Source organism: Haliotis rufescens, unplaced genomic scaffold (genome assembly GCF_023055435.1).
Source record: "Haliotis rufescens isolate VD_foot unplaced genomic scaffold, xgHalRufe1.0.p SCAF_14, whole genome shotgun sequence".
Taxonomy (NCBI): Eukaryota; Metazoa; Mollusca; class Gastropoda; order Lepetellida; family Haliotidae; genus Haliotis; species Haliotis rufescens.
In genome coordinates, this window is record NW_025963824.1 from 22,192,052 (window position 1) to 22,209,789 (window position 17,738).

Sequence of the window (17,738 nt, forward strand, 5' to 3'; positions counted from 1 at the left end):
CATTATTGCACTGAATGTTATATCAAAATATCTCAGAATCTAGAAAAATAAGAACTCTGACAAAATAAAAATTTCCAATTTGTTGCTAAGGGCAGTGACTTAGTTTATAATTCCACTTCTAAGGTAAATCCCTGTATGGGGGAAGTGTCAATACTACATGTATGAACATGGTTAATGCTTCTGACTTGTACTGTTGTGAATAAATGTAGATTTGTCCCTGTATATTATGTCTCATATGTCATATTATATAGCATGATATACATGATATAGTAAACATGGTCAAATGTGAATATATTACTAAAATAGTGAATCTAAATCCTAGAGAGGACTACAACCCTGACAACTACACAACAAACAGGTGAGCCATCATGGCCACCGACATCGCTACTGTCCACAGAAAGTATGTTGGGACTCAGCGCAGTAATGCATTAGGCCTTAGTTGTTTAGTCGGCATCACAGTGAGTGAGAGAGTGAGTTGGGTTTAATGCCGCTTTTAAAAGTATTCCAGTTATATCACGGTGTGTCGGCATGACAGATTAGCTATAGTAATAAGAAAGAATTGGGTGTTCTGTAACTTCTTTTGAGTAGTATATAAATAAAAATAAAAGGCCTTAGCATAATAAGTAACAAAAAAAAATGACGGTGTTAAAGTATGATTAGATAATAACCATTCAACAAAAATGAAAACTCTATTCGTTGAATCAACATTATCACAAGTCCTGCACCATGACTGTGGAATATATTTACTTTATGAAAACTTAACCAATCTACATATATATATATATGATGATGTTAGACATCAATTGTTAGTCTACGTTATCACCTAAATTCAGGCCAAATGAAACCTTGATATACTTAAACACGTTATGCCTGATCCCAACCTGTAGTTTACTCATTTCAACAGCCAGTGTGACTACTTCATCTGTCTATATCTCACCTGCCCTGCTACAACTGAACACCCAACAGCCAGTGTGACTACTTCATCTGTCTATATCTCACCTGCCCTGCTACAACTGAACACCCAACAGCCAGTGTGACTACTTCATCTGTCTATATCTCACCTGCCCTGCTACAACTGAACACCCAACAGCCAGTGTGACTACTTCATCTGTCTATATCTCACCTGCCCTGCTACAACTGAACACCCAACTGACAAGTGGGATTCAATAAGCGTCCTGTCCAGAAATAGATAGCCAATTTGAACCAAACTACCCCGGTAGTCCAACATAATCTGGGTAATGTGTGGTGAATGAAAATTAGATTTCCTATCGCCTTTATCCAATGTGTGTTTTCAACAGTGCAGTGAACGGTATTGAGCAGCAAGGCAAGCCCTGACCCTGTTTGTTGACCGACCTGTTCAGAATGGGTGACTGTGAGTTAGATAGCTACCTAGCTGTGGCTTAGCAAACATTGCATGCAGACAGCAGGCACTGTCAAACAATCCCACCATTTACAAAAATCATTAATGAGGAATTCCGCTTATTGATAGTGTATTCAGTGGCTGAGATCCTTTATTTCTGGATGCAAGGGTCTATTAGTTTTCATGATGTAAACATCGCAGTTCAACATGTTCATGAGTCTATCCAAATATATTTCTGAGTTGAGTCTTTCCATCTAAATATATCTGATCATTACTGTATAATACTGACTGGGCATGGGACATGTAGTATTTCTTTAGGTGCAATTCTTCAAGAGTTAACATCCAACTTTTCAACTTTCATTCCAAATTTTATTCTAGACCCTTGTGTTTCCATGGCAACAAGAGACGCCAATCATAGGTCGATACAGTTTTGAATATATTTCAACATGTGTAGAGTTACACTTTGCAGATGCAGTGTTAGAAATTGGTACTAGTCCTGTAGTCCTTGCCAAACTGCCTAATCATAAGGACTAGTAGACGTTTGCCATTTTTAAGGGTTTTGCTATATGTTATCATTTTAAGGACTAGTGGGCTAAAACTGTTAGTTTCTACCGATGAGATGACTGATTATACATATGGCTTCACATACTGATCTATCCGCCACAATTAGATATCCTTTGGTTTGGGTGAGTTAGGGTAAAAACCTCGTGTGAGAGGCCTGGATTTCTTGAAATGCAACTATGTACCATCATCAGATGTGTCTATCGCATCTAGTCTGACCTCTTTGGAACAATTCTTCAAACACATGTGAAGATAGTGACTACTGACAGTTCGAGGGACTGGTCAGACAAGTTTAAGTTTTCACTCCCATGGGAACTGTGTCCATGGTGACCCCTTTTTCATGCAGAACACACGACTCAAAATTAACAGTACAAATTATATCCAGGAAAGAATTAGTTTTAGAAAAGATAAATATATCCAAGCATTTATCTGAGCCGTTTTTCCCTTTTAGGGGTTTTCTCATCCCAGTGTCAAAGAGGTAAACAAAGACAATTGGAAAATGAGTATCAACATGATGACGGTAATATCGTAAACATCCCTGATCTCATTTTGAAAATGACCTTCAGTTGTTCTAACAGGCTACTTGTATTACTCTTCCTCACAAGATCAGGATATATGCACCAAAACAGAATAATTAAAGGCAAAGAGATATAGTGAAAGAAAGTGTAGGTTTGTATTTCCAACTGCAATACAAGATGTCCGTGGCAAGTCATCCAAGACACTGCAGTAGTGTTACAATGACTGTGTAATGATCCACTGCCTTCAATACTGTGGCGGGCCACAAAAACATGGGTTTGGTACCCACTCTTCCAATGTCGGTATTCAATGCGGGTATTCAATTCAATATGGGTATTCAATGTGGGTATTTAATTCAATATGGGTATTCAATGTGGGTATTCAATTCAATATGGGTATTCAATGTAGGTATTCAATTCAATGTGGGTACCTGAAAAACTAGTTATGAAAAGAACTGGGCCTCCCCAAATCTCACCAGTCAACAGGGACATGATATTGATAGGAGCATGATGAATGGCAGTAACCCTGTTGATGGACTACAGCATACATCATCACATGTGAGTGTAGACTATCAACTGGGTCACTGATTCCAAATTATAGCCAGGCCTCTGCTATTTCTACAGCTAGTACTGACCATGGTTATGTCGATCTCTGGTGAAACCTAGATGTTCTGTTGGGCTAGGTAATGGCTATACCATGTATACCATGTCATACTAGGTCGAGTTCCACACTGCAGTCTTAGTGCTGTGATTGTCATACCATGATACATCTATGTTAAAGTATGGGAGTTATGGTCGCTTTGTGTAACAGAGTTCTGGTATAGAGCACATATAAAAGATTCCAATATGTGTGTTGTAAGACGACAAGTGGTAACAGTGAGGATGGTACATCTTCCCGAGGCAAGAGAGTTAACTGACCATTAAGTCCAGTTTCCACCCTTGCCGAACTAGGCTGGGATTATGGAATTATAGTTATGGTATGGCAACATGAAAACCCAACCAACTGTCACCAAGGTGACACATACTTAAGATGTAGAAATGTATCTTCTAAAGCAAAAGTTAAATAATATTACCATGCAATCACTGAATAAGTAAAAATGTATAGAAACATTTCTTGGAAGGTTACGTATGCGTGCCAGGAAACCGAGAACATGATAATTTTGTGTATTATCTGGTAAAAACCTGGATTTTATATCTGTTCTATGAACGTCAAGACAGTCTTATCAATGGAAGAGTTATCTTTCCTTGCCCGAGCCATGTAAACTATGCTGTGAGTATCCACGCTTGCCTGCTGAGGGCCACCCAGTAACCTGGGAAATCATAACAACAAGCTACAAGTCAACTAGTGTGTGCACATGGTACAGGTAATACACATGATAAACAAAGAGTCTAGAAATAACACTGTCCTACAACTGGACATCAACAAAAGTGATAGAAATTTGCACAACCTGAGACAATTTTTGTTAACATTTATACTGGTATTCTTTGGGCTGTAGAATTTTGAATATTTAGGGCATGTCAGGGGCTGTTTCCATATGTTGCCACTATTCAGGTTAGTAGACTTCCAGCATGTCCAGGGTAAATTTCCTTCCTTGTTAAAATACATAGATCATTAACTCTCAAAACACACAATAAAATCAATATCTCTCTGTGTCATTGTTTACCTGGAGAATTCGCTGAATAATGTTGCCCCCTGATGAGTAAGTGTGTCCACCAAGTCTTATAGAACAGCAGCACAGACACTGGCTTATTACTGGGTTTGTTGGAATGATGACACAATTTTATATGACAGAGTACTGCCATGAGGTGAAGCACAGCTCATAAAGAAACTAGTAATGACTGTCACTGTCAGCAGAGGACTCAAGGGTAAAGACGGTGTCATTGTGCACTGAGGCGGAACTGGAACCACACTATCGACTGTTAACATTGAAAGTAATGCTGATAGAAATAGATTGAATAGAAATAATCATATACTTGAATTGGCATACCCTTGCTTGTTACGACACAACATGTCAACTTCACAGCAAACAGCAGTGTAGCTTAAGGTGAAATATAGCCTGAATCTGTGCTTGAGTTGGCTTGACAAACATTTAAAATGAGAGACTATGCCCCATGGCCTGGTGCGAATTTACAGTTTCAGACTAGATATTGTTATAAATGTGTGAAATTGACCCATTTTCTCAGTGTAATTATTTTAATCACTCAGAATTGATCTCCAACATGCACAAAATCTATGTTTGCAAACAAAATGCCATTGGAAGAAATTGAACCAAACTTGCTAGCACTGAGCCTAGTGCCCCTTTAACCCAAAAATTCTACTTTGTCTACAGGGTTCACTAGCACTTTGTCTACAGGGTTCACTAACATCAATGAAGTTAAAATTCTTGCACTTTTCAGTTTTGCACATGTTGTAAGGACTTAAAGCTCATATTGTGGAATTGCTTTTATTAATCCAAATAACAAGTCAATCAACCATCTGGAAGTTCAGGTGAAACACTTCCAACTTGAATATAATCAATTTAAGAATATTAGAGCTTAATTATTTCCTTAAACCAGTGACCTCATCCTAAACAATTTCCTTCCTGTAGCAGAAGAAAGAAACTTATATATATATATATATCCTTTGTGATGTGCACCCATTTGCAGAGCGCACAACATGCATGGTTAAACATGGTATACAAGGAATTCTTATCCGAAACAAACTTACTGGGTGACAGGGAACATACAGCCTACATTTATTGCTCTGGTTGTTTTTTGTTAAATGCCACACACAGCAATATTCCAGCTATATAATGGCAGTATGTAAATAATCAAGTCTGGACACGACAACCCAGTGATTGACATAATGAGCATGACTCTAAGCAATGATGACATGCATCAACTGAGTCAAGGAGCCTGAATTCCCCATCCTGTTAGTCGCCTTGTTGCCTTTTACAGCAATTATGGATTGCTGAAGACATATTCTAACCCAGGTCTTCATGGTGCTCTATTGCCACTTGCAAAACCAAACCAAAGCCAATGATGGTACTCTCAATAACATCATCATGAGATTACTATATGAGACAAGAACCCAGTTGTAATGTTGCTCAATCTCTTAAGTGACAGGGAAGTAAAATGAACTTGATTTGAGCAAGTGAGTCAATGGTGGAAGATGCTGCAGTTCACTGAGTTAGTATGTCCCTTAGCATGTGTTGTCACACTAGATTCCATTCATATCCCAGATTCGCCCTGATAATGATTCTTGCTTTATCAGCACCATACATGTCTGTGGGTTTCACTAGAGTGGGAAATGTCAAATCATGCGTCATGTAATATATTTCCAATCATAAAATCATGTATATCTTATACAATATCCCGGAAAAAACTAATATGCATGTAGGGCATTGTAGACCTACATAAATTGGGTTCTACTACTATGATAAGTGAATATATCTTAATGTGTCAATTATTCCATGGCAAAGTGCATAACTATCCATATGGAATTCTCTCTTAAGTGCAAAATGTTTACTGAGGTAAATTCTGAACACTTGAGAGAGATGAGCAAAGATGACATCTAATGATCTATGTAGCTCCAGTATATACACACATTCTTTTCAAGGTCAAATCTTTGGAATACAAAACTCACAAGGATTGACAAAAGCACTGTCAAGATACGATATGACACTAAACATAATAATCCGAGACGTCTGTTAGAAACGAAGAAGCCATGTCGAGTTCATATGCCAAAGATCTTTGAAAAAGAAGCTTCGGCTATAGTTTTAAAGCGATATGGCAAAATAAATGTTTCAAGTTGAGGTACACAATATATCAATACAATGTTTTGAACGGAAGCAGTGGGACATTAAGTTTGATTGTGGTGTATTTGTAATCGCCAAGATGACAGTTCCGAGTTGAACAGGTGCCCCTTGGAGTTGAATCCCTGCCCATTTATGGAAAATAATGAGAAACGGTAAACAAACAAACGTAAAAATGAAAATGCATTCACTAACATAGACATCAGTGTTGAATATCTGAGTGATCTGTCAATTATGTATAATGTTCTTAATTAGAAAAACGTACTAACCGGTCTAAAAACAAAATCTTTTCCTGTCTGCTTCCTTTAATCAATTCTCGCCAAATCTCGTAAGCGGAAGTGCTCTGCGCGTGATTTGGTATTTTGTGTTGCTTCCTAAATTTTTATCACATGACAATATAATTCTTTTACGCATTTCCCGTGTAACATTTAAATTTCATGTATTGTAAGTGAATTTTGGGATTTGCTGAAAATTGTTAGGTGGTTTAAGTTTTCCGGTAAGACTCGGCCATGTCCGACTCGTTGCCATGCGATAGCTATCAACCAACATGGCGGACTAGGTTGCGTGAAAACACTGGGCAGAGTAATGAATATTTTATCATAGTGTGTAGCGTACAGATTCCCAAGGCATCAGTTTAGATAAACACTATCAAGAAAAGGTGAGGTAAGATAATTGCTCATGATTGCCAATTTAGAATTTTGAAGATAATTGCCGATAACAGATTTAAATAAAAAAGCAAATGAAAACATTTGCTCTAGGGCCTAGATTTGTGCCTAATATTCTTGTTGAAGTTTGCTAAATGTTCCGTGTTCTGTATGTTCTTTTTGAAAATCTAGGAAATGGAAAAGACATACATAATTGTAGATTTTTTTCACACTTATGTGGCCATGGTGATTTCGAAAAATAGGTCATACATTTACCATAAGACTGTGTATGTAAGTTATCTGAAACACAGTGTTGCAAACATAATTGGGAATGCTGCTTGTTTCAACCTTGGACTTGAGGTTATGTGACTGTATATGAGCTGCTTGAAGAAGAAAACAATTGTTCCCAATATTATGTACATGTATACAGGTTTTGATCCTGACTAGGTCCAGGTGTTGATGACAGTTCCATTCATCTGTTTTATATAATAATGATAATGATCATAACATCTACTTTTTATTTTACAAACAAATAGTGCAGTAGATTTAAAGTCTGATAATGTTTTTATTTGTTCATTATCAAAGTGTATTCTCTTGCATATTTGTTCACTGTTGGTTGTTAAGCAAGTTTAGTTGTATTATTAACAAAGATTGGAGCCCAAAAGATTTGCAGACAAAAGATCCTCTATTTTGAAGCTGATTGACAACATGGCTATTTGGAATAACTATCAATATTATGAAGTCAAAACTAGTAGCAGTCTGCATAGAATTTATGTCATGTTGTTACCTGAAGTTATCAATTCAAAGGCAGATTCATAATGTGTTTTGATATAACAATATTCTTAAGCACAAAAATACATAGGATAAATTTTCAAACTGACTGTCTTTTGGTTCCAACGTAACATTTCGGAATTGAGACCGCATCTCATTAAAACCATATGAAACTGAGATGAAAGAGTGATACATTTTATGTTCTGGTTTGACACAATTTCAGACATTGCCTGAATAAATATAAACATTACTCTGTGTTTTATCAGCCTACCAGTATGTACATTTTAAGTAAAGGGGACACATAATTTTTAATTTCCTCTTTATTTCTTACCATTCCTGATCTCATCATCTCTCCAAGGCAAGTCAGCTAACTGATTACAAGCATTCAGTTTCCACCTTTGTCCAACTAGGCTGGAATTTCTGAGTTACATTTTGGCTGTCCTAACACGTTTATGCATAGTCCAATAAACAATTGGGTAACAAAATCAACATCTGGCTCATAAACAACATTGCTTCTGTTGTGCAGATTTCAGTCAATTGCAGGATTTGCAGAGCATGTGTACCATGATCAAATGGGCATCAACAAATATTTTCCAAATCTTTTCATGTTTTTAATCAAGGTGCTCAAGTGATTTGATGTACTTGCAATGTAAGACCCATTTTATTACACTATAGATTTTGATTATCTATCAGATTGTCTTGACTTGGCACCATCATTTTGTTTGAAGGAAATGTGTGAGGTGAGGTGAAATGGGGTTTAAAGTTGCATCAAAGATTATTGCACTTATAAAGCGACGTGCATGTACGTGTGTGTGTGTGGCTGCTTGTACTAGTCTGGACTGATGCCGATTTATAGTGCTAGCTCACTGAGATACCATGCCACAGTTTAACATGAATACCCCACTCAGACACAGTATACTGACTCCGAGCCGACCAGTCCTTGCTTTAGCCCCTTAATGCCGAGCGCCAGACAGGGTAACAACAAGTACCATCTTTTAACGTCTTTTGGTATGACGCGGCCGGGAATCAAACTCCGGACCTTCCGCTCTCCGGGCGGACACTCTACCACTAGACCATGGAAGCGGTCTGAAGGAAATGGGAGTGATATGAGAGGTGGAATCTGATTGGTCAATAGAAGAGACATAAATCGTAATAGCCACTGCTGGCACTATGATCGAGCCACAAAATTCCAACCTAGTTCAGCAAGGGTGGAAACTGGACTTTACAGTTAGTTACCTCCCTTGCCTCAGGAAGATGGATCTCATTTACACATATTTACCAAATGAATTGAGTTAATTGTTCAGCCATATTGTTTTGTTCTCTTCAAGACATTCACAATCTAACAAAAGGTATTTTTTAAAACTTGTGTACATTCAAGTCCAGCTTGAAACATGATTATGTAAACCAAGAGAACAAGCAGATAATTCATTATAGAAATCATTTGCATATTCCTTTATCATGTCAGTAAGTCACTAATTCTTCAGACTTGGCCATGGCATCTGGCCCAAATGGATCCACGGGAAGCATGGGATTCCCCCCTGGCATGGACGGGATCAACCCAGAGAAGTTGAAGGCCAGACTGTACTCCTATGCTCCACAACAAGCACCAGCCAACCCTAGGGCCCTCCACTTCAAGGGGGTCACCCAGGCCCAGGCTAACAGAGTGAAGACACCCCTTGGGCCAAGAGTTGAGCCATTGGTCAGTGCCATTTTGAATGAATTGAATTTAGAAAACTTGGATTAAAGGGTTTGATGTTGTACATATTGAAAGTATGCCCTCACATTTTTGTGAAAAATTGGATGAAAATCTAAAAATTAATGTAGTAGGGCCTGCAGAAATAGTTTGAACAAAATAGATTTTTTTATCTTGACAAATTATATCAATAACTGAGTGCTGGATACAGTAACTACAGCCACTCAGTTTTTAACGATGTGATGATATTTCACAGAAACAAATATATTCAGCCTGTTCTTTTAAAGATGAATCAATCCATAGCGCTTATGCTTCACCAAAGACACTCACTCGGCCAGCCAAAGGCTGAATATTGACCCTCATCGATTACCCTGTGTATTATATGTGAATTATGTCCATTCTTTTATAATATATATCCTGAATCCATTCGCAATCCTAGTTTCTTTTTGAGTCCATTTCCATTGATACAATGCTTAAAATAGTCATCCAGTGACATAATATTGGTATGTGGAGATTCCAGTGCTCAACTCGTCTTGTTGTGTGTCATCTCAAGTACATGTACAACTGGGAATGTCTTGTAGTGTAGGAACTGCTCTTCCCATCTCAACACTCAGGATACATCTTTTACAGCTGAATGTCCATTCATGAAAGTATTCTGATTCAAATACATTTATTGAAGGCTGGCTTGTACCATACCATAACTTTGAATGTAGACACCAAACTTACAACCAGACGAGACACTTTGAATGGTTTTTTTTATTTCAAGCTCATGAAATTCTGTGCTAAGTTAACTATAAGAAAGACTGAGATGGTGACGTCTCTTTGGAATGAAGCTGTGGCGGTGAATATGTATGGTATATGTCATAATATAAGGGTAACGCTATTTTTCAGGGCATTATCATTTGCAGAAGCCCGAGATCTTCCATTAACTGCAGTTGATAAGACCGAGGGCTTCTGCAAATGATTATGCCTTGAAAAATAACTTGTTTTTGTTATCAAATAAAAGGATACAACAATATTGGTTTTGAAACATTTACTGCAATCAACACGAATGTCAATGACCCACTTTTACAAGTATTGAAACGTCATAAAGCAACCCAGATGACGTCACTATTGAACGTGACGTCACCTTACAACTGGCGTGATAATGGCCAATCATCAAGCAATATGAAGGCATTTAAAGTTACAGTGGCCCGCTCATTTCTGATAACATGCGGGCGGTTTAATGATAATTCTATCCATTTTAACTATAGTTGAATGCAGATGTAGTACATTCAATAATTAAGAATGAATATTGCTCTCTGTATTCAAAACAGGGTGTGTGTTATCTCAGCACTGTTGCATGATGATTCAGTGAATTAACCTGAACACATGACTTTCAGACATGCCTCCAGAAGCATCAGATGAGGAACCAGCCCCACTACATCCACAAGGTCAACAAGGAACGCATCCAGGCAGAACGACGAGGCAAGAAGGATGAACCGGCAACCAAGAAACTACGACGGGCAGGGTCAGTCGAACCCATGGAGGTCAGCAGTGGAGCTCAGTCACCTTTGCCGGACCTTCCAGAAGATCTCCAGGCCAAACAGGTCGGCATTTAAGTATATTCTTTATAGAAGGTTTAAAACTTGCATAGTGTACTCTATCACAAGATCAGCAACAGCTTTAGAAGGCCTTGAATTTTGCATTCTCGCCTTCAAAAGGGCATAAAATGTTATTTGTCTTGAAGGTATTACAATTACATAAAATGCTTGAAAAGGCCTTGAATTATTGTTGAAGGCCAATTATTCAAAGCTTGATTGCTAAATTATATTAAAATACTGGTGTGTGGACTTGGATGTTGTAACTGTGTTTCTACTGTGCACATGGAAACATTCTGACAATTGAACAGCGTATAATGTCTTAATAAATCAGTTTGATTTAGGTCAAATTTTAGACTTTGAAAAATTGGATCTCTTTACATTTAAACTTGGCAAAGACCAATTTGTTTTAATCTTTAATTTCAATGTTATTAGACTCAAGCATAAACTGAGTTTAACAAAAGAGATAATTATTGAAATATTGCTTCAGGTAATGAATGAATCAGTTAATGGTATCTGATTATTGACCATATTCACCTTGACCATAAACATTCCAGCACACTTGGTTTAAGCAGCCAGAATCATTAATGACTTCAGAAGCTCATTGTATAAGATGTAAATAAAATCTCTGAGTTGTCCTTGTTCATTTATTGCAGTGAGTTTTACCTTCTTTGTTATATTGGTAAGAATCCTGTTCACCTGTGAAGATATGTTACACTTATTTGCAAGAAAAATAAAATAAAAAAAATTCTGGAGAAATTTGAGATGAAGATATTGTTGACCCCCCATGTCTTCTCCCCCAGGATGCTATGGTCTATCACACAACACCACGGCTACCCTCCCCACCACAAGAACCCAAGCCAGAGTCCCCTCGGGGCAGAACCCACATACAGGCTGCCTCTATACCACCATCAACAAGACCAAAGTGTAAGTTTAACATTCTTTTAAAGAAAACTGATACCATCTTTGTCTGATATGCACCCCACAGTGGACACTGAAGTAAAGATTTCAAATATGAACACCTCACAAATCCTCACTGAAGTAAAGATTTCAAATATGAACACCACCCTAACCCCCACTGTAGTAAGGATTTCAAATATGAACACCTCCCAAACCCCACTGTAGTAAGGATTTCAAATATGAACACCTCCCAAACCCCACTGTAGTAAGGATTTCAAATATGAACACCATCCCAACCCCACTGAAGTAAAGATTTCAAATATGAACACCATCCCAACCCCACTGAAGTAAAGATTTCAAATATGAACACCACCCTAACCCCCACTGTAGTAAGGATTTCAAATATGAACACCTCCCAAACCCCACTTTAGTAAGGATTTCAAATATGAACACCACCCTAACCCCACTGAAATAAAGATTTCAAATATGAACACCTCCCAAACCCCACTGTAGTAAGGATTTCAAATATGAACACCTCCCAAACCCCACTGTAGTAAGGATTTCAAATATGAACACCACCCTAACCCCACTGAAATAAAGATTTCAAATATGAACACCTCCCAAACCCCACTGTAGTAAGGATTTCAAATATGAACACCACCCTAACCCCCACTGTAGTAAGGATTTCAAATATGAACACCTCCCAAACCCCACTGTAGTAAGGATTTCAAATATGAACACCTCCCAAACCCCACTGTAGTAAGGATTTCAAATATGAACACCATCCCAACCCCCACTGAAGTTAAGATTTCAAATATGAACACCATCCCAACCCCACTGAAGTAAAGATTTCAAATATGAACACCACCCTAACCCCCACTGTAGTAAGGATTTCAAATATGAACACCTCCCAAACCCCACTGTAGTAAGGATTTCAAATATGAACACCACCCTAACCCCACTGAAATAAAGATTTCAAATATGAACACCTCCCAAACCCCACTGTAGTAAGGATTTCAAATATGAACACCATCCCAACCCCACTGAAGTAAAGATTTCAAATATGAACACCACCCTAACCCCCACTGTAGTAAGGATTTCAAATATGAACACCTCCCAAACCCCACTGTAGTAAGGATTTCAAATATGAACACCACCCTAACCCCACTGAAATAAAGATTTCAAATATGAACACCTCCCAAACCCCACTGTAGTAAGGATTTCAAATATGAACACCTCCCAAACCCCACTGTAGTAAGGATTTCAAATATGAACACCACCCTAACCCCACTGAAATAAAGATTTCAAATATGAACACCTCCCAAACCCCACTGTAGTAAGGATTTCAAATATGAACACCTCCCAAACCCCACTGTAGTAAGGATTTCAAATATGAACACCACCCTAACCCCACTGAAATAAAGATTTCAGATATGAACACCTCCCAAACCCCACTGTAGTAAGGATTTCAAATATGAACACCTCCCAAACCCCACTGTAGTAAGGATTTCAAATATGAACACCTCCCAAACCCCACTGTAGTAAGGATTTCAAATATGAACACCACCCTAACCCCCACTGAAGTTAAGATTTCAAATATGAACACCTCCCCAACCCCACTGTCGTAAGGATTTCAAATATGAACACCTCCCTAACCCCCACTGTAGTAAGGATTTCAAATATGAACACCACCCTAACCCCACTGAAATAAAGATTTCAAATATGAACACCTCCCAAACCCCACTGTAGTAAGGATTTCAAATATGAACACCACCCTAACCCCCACTGAAGTTAAGATTTCAAATATGAACACCTCCCCAACCCCACTGAAGTAAAGATTTCAAATATGAACACCACCCTAACCCCCACTGTAGTAAGGATTTCAAATATGAACACCTCCCAAACCCCACTGTAGTAAAGATTTCAAATATGAACACCACCCTAACCCCACTGAAATAAAGATTTCAAATATGAACACCTCCCAAACCCCACTGTAGTAAGGATTTCAAATATGAACACCATCCCAACCCCACTGAAGTAAAGATTTCAAATATGAACACCACCCTAACCCCCACTGTAGTAAGGATTTCAAATATGAACACCTCCCAAACCCCACTGTAGTAAGGATTTCAAATATGAACACCACCCTAACCCCACTGAAATAAAGATTTCAAATATGAACACCTCCCAAACCCCACTGTAGTAAGGATTTCAAATATGAACACCTCCCAAACCCCACTGTAGTAAGGATTTCAAATATGAACACCACCCTAACCCCACTGAAATAAAGATTTCAAATATGAACACCTCCCAAACCCCACTGTAGTAAGGATTTCAAATATGAACACCTCCCAAACCCCACTGTAGTAAGGATTTCAAATATGAACACCACCCTAACCCCACTGAAATAAAGATTTCAGATATGAACACCTCCCAAACCCCACTGTAGTAAGGATTTCAAATATGAACACCTCCCAAACCCCACTGTAGTAAGGATTTCAAATATGAACACCTCCCAAACCCCACTGTAGTAAGGATTTCAAATATGAACACCACCCTAACCCCCACTGAAGTTAAGATTTCAAATATGAACACCTCCCCAACCCCACTGTCGTAAGGATTTCAAATATGAACACCTCCCTAACCCCCACTGTAGTAAGGATTTCAAATATGAACACCACCCTAACCCCACTGAAATAAAGATTTCAAATATGAACACCTAGCCCTCACTAATGTAAAGATTTCAAATATGAACACCACCCAATTTCACTGAAGTTAAGAAATCAAACTTTGACACACCCTCTCTTTATAAAAATATGGATCTATCATCCTCCTGTTTATATTGACCATGACCTTTCAGTCGGTGAGAGTTATGAAGGGGTGAAGGATGCTCACCAGATCATCCGAGTGATCCATGAGAACCCGCGTGTTGGTTTCCTGTACCTCAGTCCTGCTGTACCCAAGTCTTCAGTAGATTACCACTACTACAACCTCAGGTGAGATCATATCACACTGACCAGGAAGAAATCCACTGTACCACATTTGTCATAACCATTGGATTTTAAGGAGGGGGGAGGGGTATTTTCGAGAAAAAAAACATAATCAAATCCCTTGTTTTACTCTTTCATTCATTAAATAGGCATTGGCCAGTATATAAATATATTAAAGCCAGAGAGGTTTAAAGTGAAAATTTAATCTTTGAAAGAGTTACAAGTGTAAGAAAGCATTAACAGGGTAAACTTGTACTTGTGGAAATGATCAGAATGGCAATAGGACTCTGGTGGTCTGCATAGAGTATAGTCATGGATATTTGGGAACTTTCTTTTTGGAGTACAGATGTTAGAGATGCTTTTTCTGTACAGGGTTGTCAAGCATGAACATGTTCACAAGAACGACCACTGCACAATCAGCCGGAAGGGTGTGACGAGGATGCGCAGTGATGATGAGACTGAGTTTATCACCCTGGACAGATGGGAGCAGGAAGTCAACTACTTCAACAAACTCATCCAGGTCAGTTCCGTCATTCTACACACTTTACAAGGTGAAAATAATAATCAGTGTCAAATTGTCTCATGGGTATATACAACTATGCAGATATGCATAGATCATAACATCGCTAATGCAAATAACATATTCAAAACATAAGGTGTATTTGCACTTTTGTCCAGTCTATCAATTTCAAAGGCATGTTGGGGGATGTCTTGTTGAAGGAAATTTTTCACTCCAACCTACCAGGATATTTCACCAAAATATCTGTAAAAATGGCTTGCCTAATGATAAGCATATCACCTTCACTTTAAGTGCTGTTTGATGTGTACAAAAAGGGGTACCAAGTAGTTTTGGTAGTTATAGTTTGGGTACCTGGGTCATCAACTTTACATGTCCTAGCTCTGGATAAAAGGAGGTGAATTAGGTCAGGCATGCGTTCAATAGGCCGAGGCGCTTTCTGAGCACTTACTTAGCGCTCTCCGTGGACGTTCGGGTGCAATTGAACGATGTGTCAACTGCCGCCGGCATAGGATGCGGTTTTCAAAATGGCGTCAAAGACTGATTTTAGGAATATTGTTGAACATCGTGTATGTGAAGTTTTATTGTTTAGAATAAAGATACAATAAACTTACCATTAGTTAGACGGTCACCGATTAGACAACACAACTTTATTTTATGGCATTATCGTGATATACGTCGGACCCAACTCATGTAATCCTACGACTTATACTATATATAGACTGTGATTGTGTTGATTCCCCGCTGATTGCGTACAGCCAATTGTCAGTGATACTTGACAATGAGTGAGATTTTCCGTAAAATGCTTGTCCCGGAATAACATGAGTTGGTCACTAATGCCCCGACGGCAGGGGACGTTGTCCAAATCAACCACTGGTTAAGTTGTCAGGGACAAAATCGATTATATACAGGCCGCCCTGATATTGCTGGAATATTGTAGACTGCAGTAAAAAGGAACATATCGCAATGTTTTAGATTTATTTAAGAGAAGACAGACACCCATGAAAATATCTGAAATTACGTTTTCTTTGAGTTTCGACAAGTGAAGGTTTATATCGCATAATAATATATGTCAATTGTTTACAAAAAGAAATCATATGAGTGTTATTGGGACAAAACTGCAACTTCACACCAAATTTTTTTATACATGTATCTTGTTCACAAACAGATGCATGAAAAGGATTTTTTCAGTACTGAAATTAACATGGGTTGCAAGGAAAAATACTCCATGCTGCGAGGGGCTTCAAAATGCAGCTAAAACAATTGGGTTTTCCTGGTTATAACAAGTGACAATCTTCCAATAAATGTCATCACTAATGTGGTGGTATCAAACTTCACCGCTGTGTGCATGTATGTCTAACAAGTTGTTCCATGTCGAAAATGTAATGTTCACAGGCCCCGCGTGTCTCCTCCTCTGTATGCGCGGAGGCGCTAGAAAGCGCTCTCAGCGTGAGTTTCATTCATCGGGAAATATTCGGAGGTGCTCGCTAGTGCTCGCTGGCGCCTCAGCACAAAACGGCTGGTTGAATGCACCTCAGATATTAATTGAAACTGAATGTCTGTCCTGCCTGTGGCCTTGGTCCTGACCCCTGCCTGTGGTCTTGGTCCTGACCCCTGCCTGTGGTCTTGGTTATATATTGAATGTTTTTTTTACAGTAATCATTTCTTTTTCCAGATTCCTGCATTTGCCCTCTTCCGGAAGTGGAAGGCCTTCAGTGTTTGGAGGAAGAATGTCCGCACCAAGAAAATACAGGGTTGCAAGAAACAGCTGAATGAAAACCTCTTCATCGTCAACCCTGTAAGTGTTGTGTTTGTACTGTCCATGTACTAACGTGGGGCCGACTGATTCACTCACCATTCAGTGCATCACCATACTCTGTGCCATGCCATGATTCAGCTGTATGTTTCAGTAGCAATGTGTATTCAAGATAACCAAGTATGATGTGTACTGCGTTTGTTTTCCCAGTCTCTGCGACCAGCTCTGTTGAATGTCCGTGAGATGTGTCACCGTATCAGTGAGATGGGATTGTGTCAGATTGACAAGGATCACACATACACGCTCACTGACTTCAGAGAGGCCCAGTTCAACCAACTCAATGATGTAAGTGGCTCATATTATGACTATATAAAACTACCTTAAAAATATAAAAACAAAACAATATTAATAATCTATTTTATTCTGTTTATATCTTCAGGCACAAATAGGATGTTGTTACAGCTAACTTTACTTTTCCCATTAATATAAGCAGGCATATAATATATCTAGAATAATGAAACAATACCAATAATAGACTTCTATAGCACTTGACCCACTCTGAGGCATGTTTGAAGCGGATGACATATTATTAGAAATCGATTAGTGTGCATTCAAATTTCCCTTCTCAGCTCCTTTAGGAGTATACTTGGTTCATAA

At 38.5% G+C, this 17,738-nt stretch overlaps 2 protein-coding genes across 6 annotated transcripts in view; one reads left to right on the forward strand and one right to left on the reverse strand.

Moving 5' to 3' along the window:
• LOC124115123 (tropomodulin-like) overlaps positions 1-6,582 on the reverse strand; it is a 42,469-nt gene extending 35,887 nt beyond the window's left edge. Inside the window, exon 1 of one of the 3 annotated variants that reach the window (XM_046475950.2) lies at positions 6,500-6,582. Coding sequence is in view for 1 of the 3 variants with exons in the window: in XM_046475948.2 (XP_046331904.1) it covers positions 4,101-4,239 (139 nt within the window). In the remaining 2 variants the exon portion in view is untranslated. Of the gene's footprint in view, positions 1-937; positions 958-4,100; positions 4,255-6,499 lie in introns of those variants that run through there. The other 2 variants (XM_046475948.2, XM_048395156.1) reach the window with 2 other exon arrangements.
• The window catches only part of LOC124115121 (dynein axonemal heavy chain 6-like), a 98,237-nt gene that overhangs the window by 9,702 nt on the left and 70,797 nt on the right, over positions 1-17,738 (forward strand). Inside the window, exons 1-8 of one of the 3 annotated variants that reach the window (XM_046475945.2) lie at positions 6,761-6,893; positions 9,130-9,344; positions 10,721-10,927; positions 11,722-11,845; positions 14,679-14,814; positions 15,181-15,328; positions 17,001-17,123; positions 17,292-17,426. In XM_046475945.2, the coding sequence (XP_046331901.2) occupies positions 9,138-9,344; positions 10,721-10,927; positions 11,722-11,845; positions 14,679-14,814; positions 15,181-15,328; positions 17,001-17,123; positions 17,292-17,426 (1,080 nt within the window). In that variant the 5' untranslated portion in view covers positions 6,761-6,893; positions 9,130-9,137. Of the gene's footprint in view, positions 1-6,760; positions 6,894-9,129; positions 9,345-10,720; positions 10,928-11,721; positions 11,846-14,678; positions 14,815-15,180; positions 15,329-17,000; positions 17,124-17,291; positions 17,427-17,738 lie in introns of those variants that run through there. The other 2 variants (XM_046475944.2, XM_046475943.2) reach the window with 2 other exon arrangements.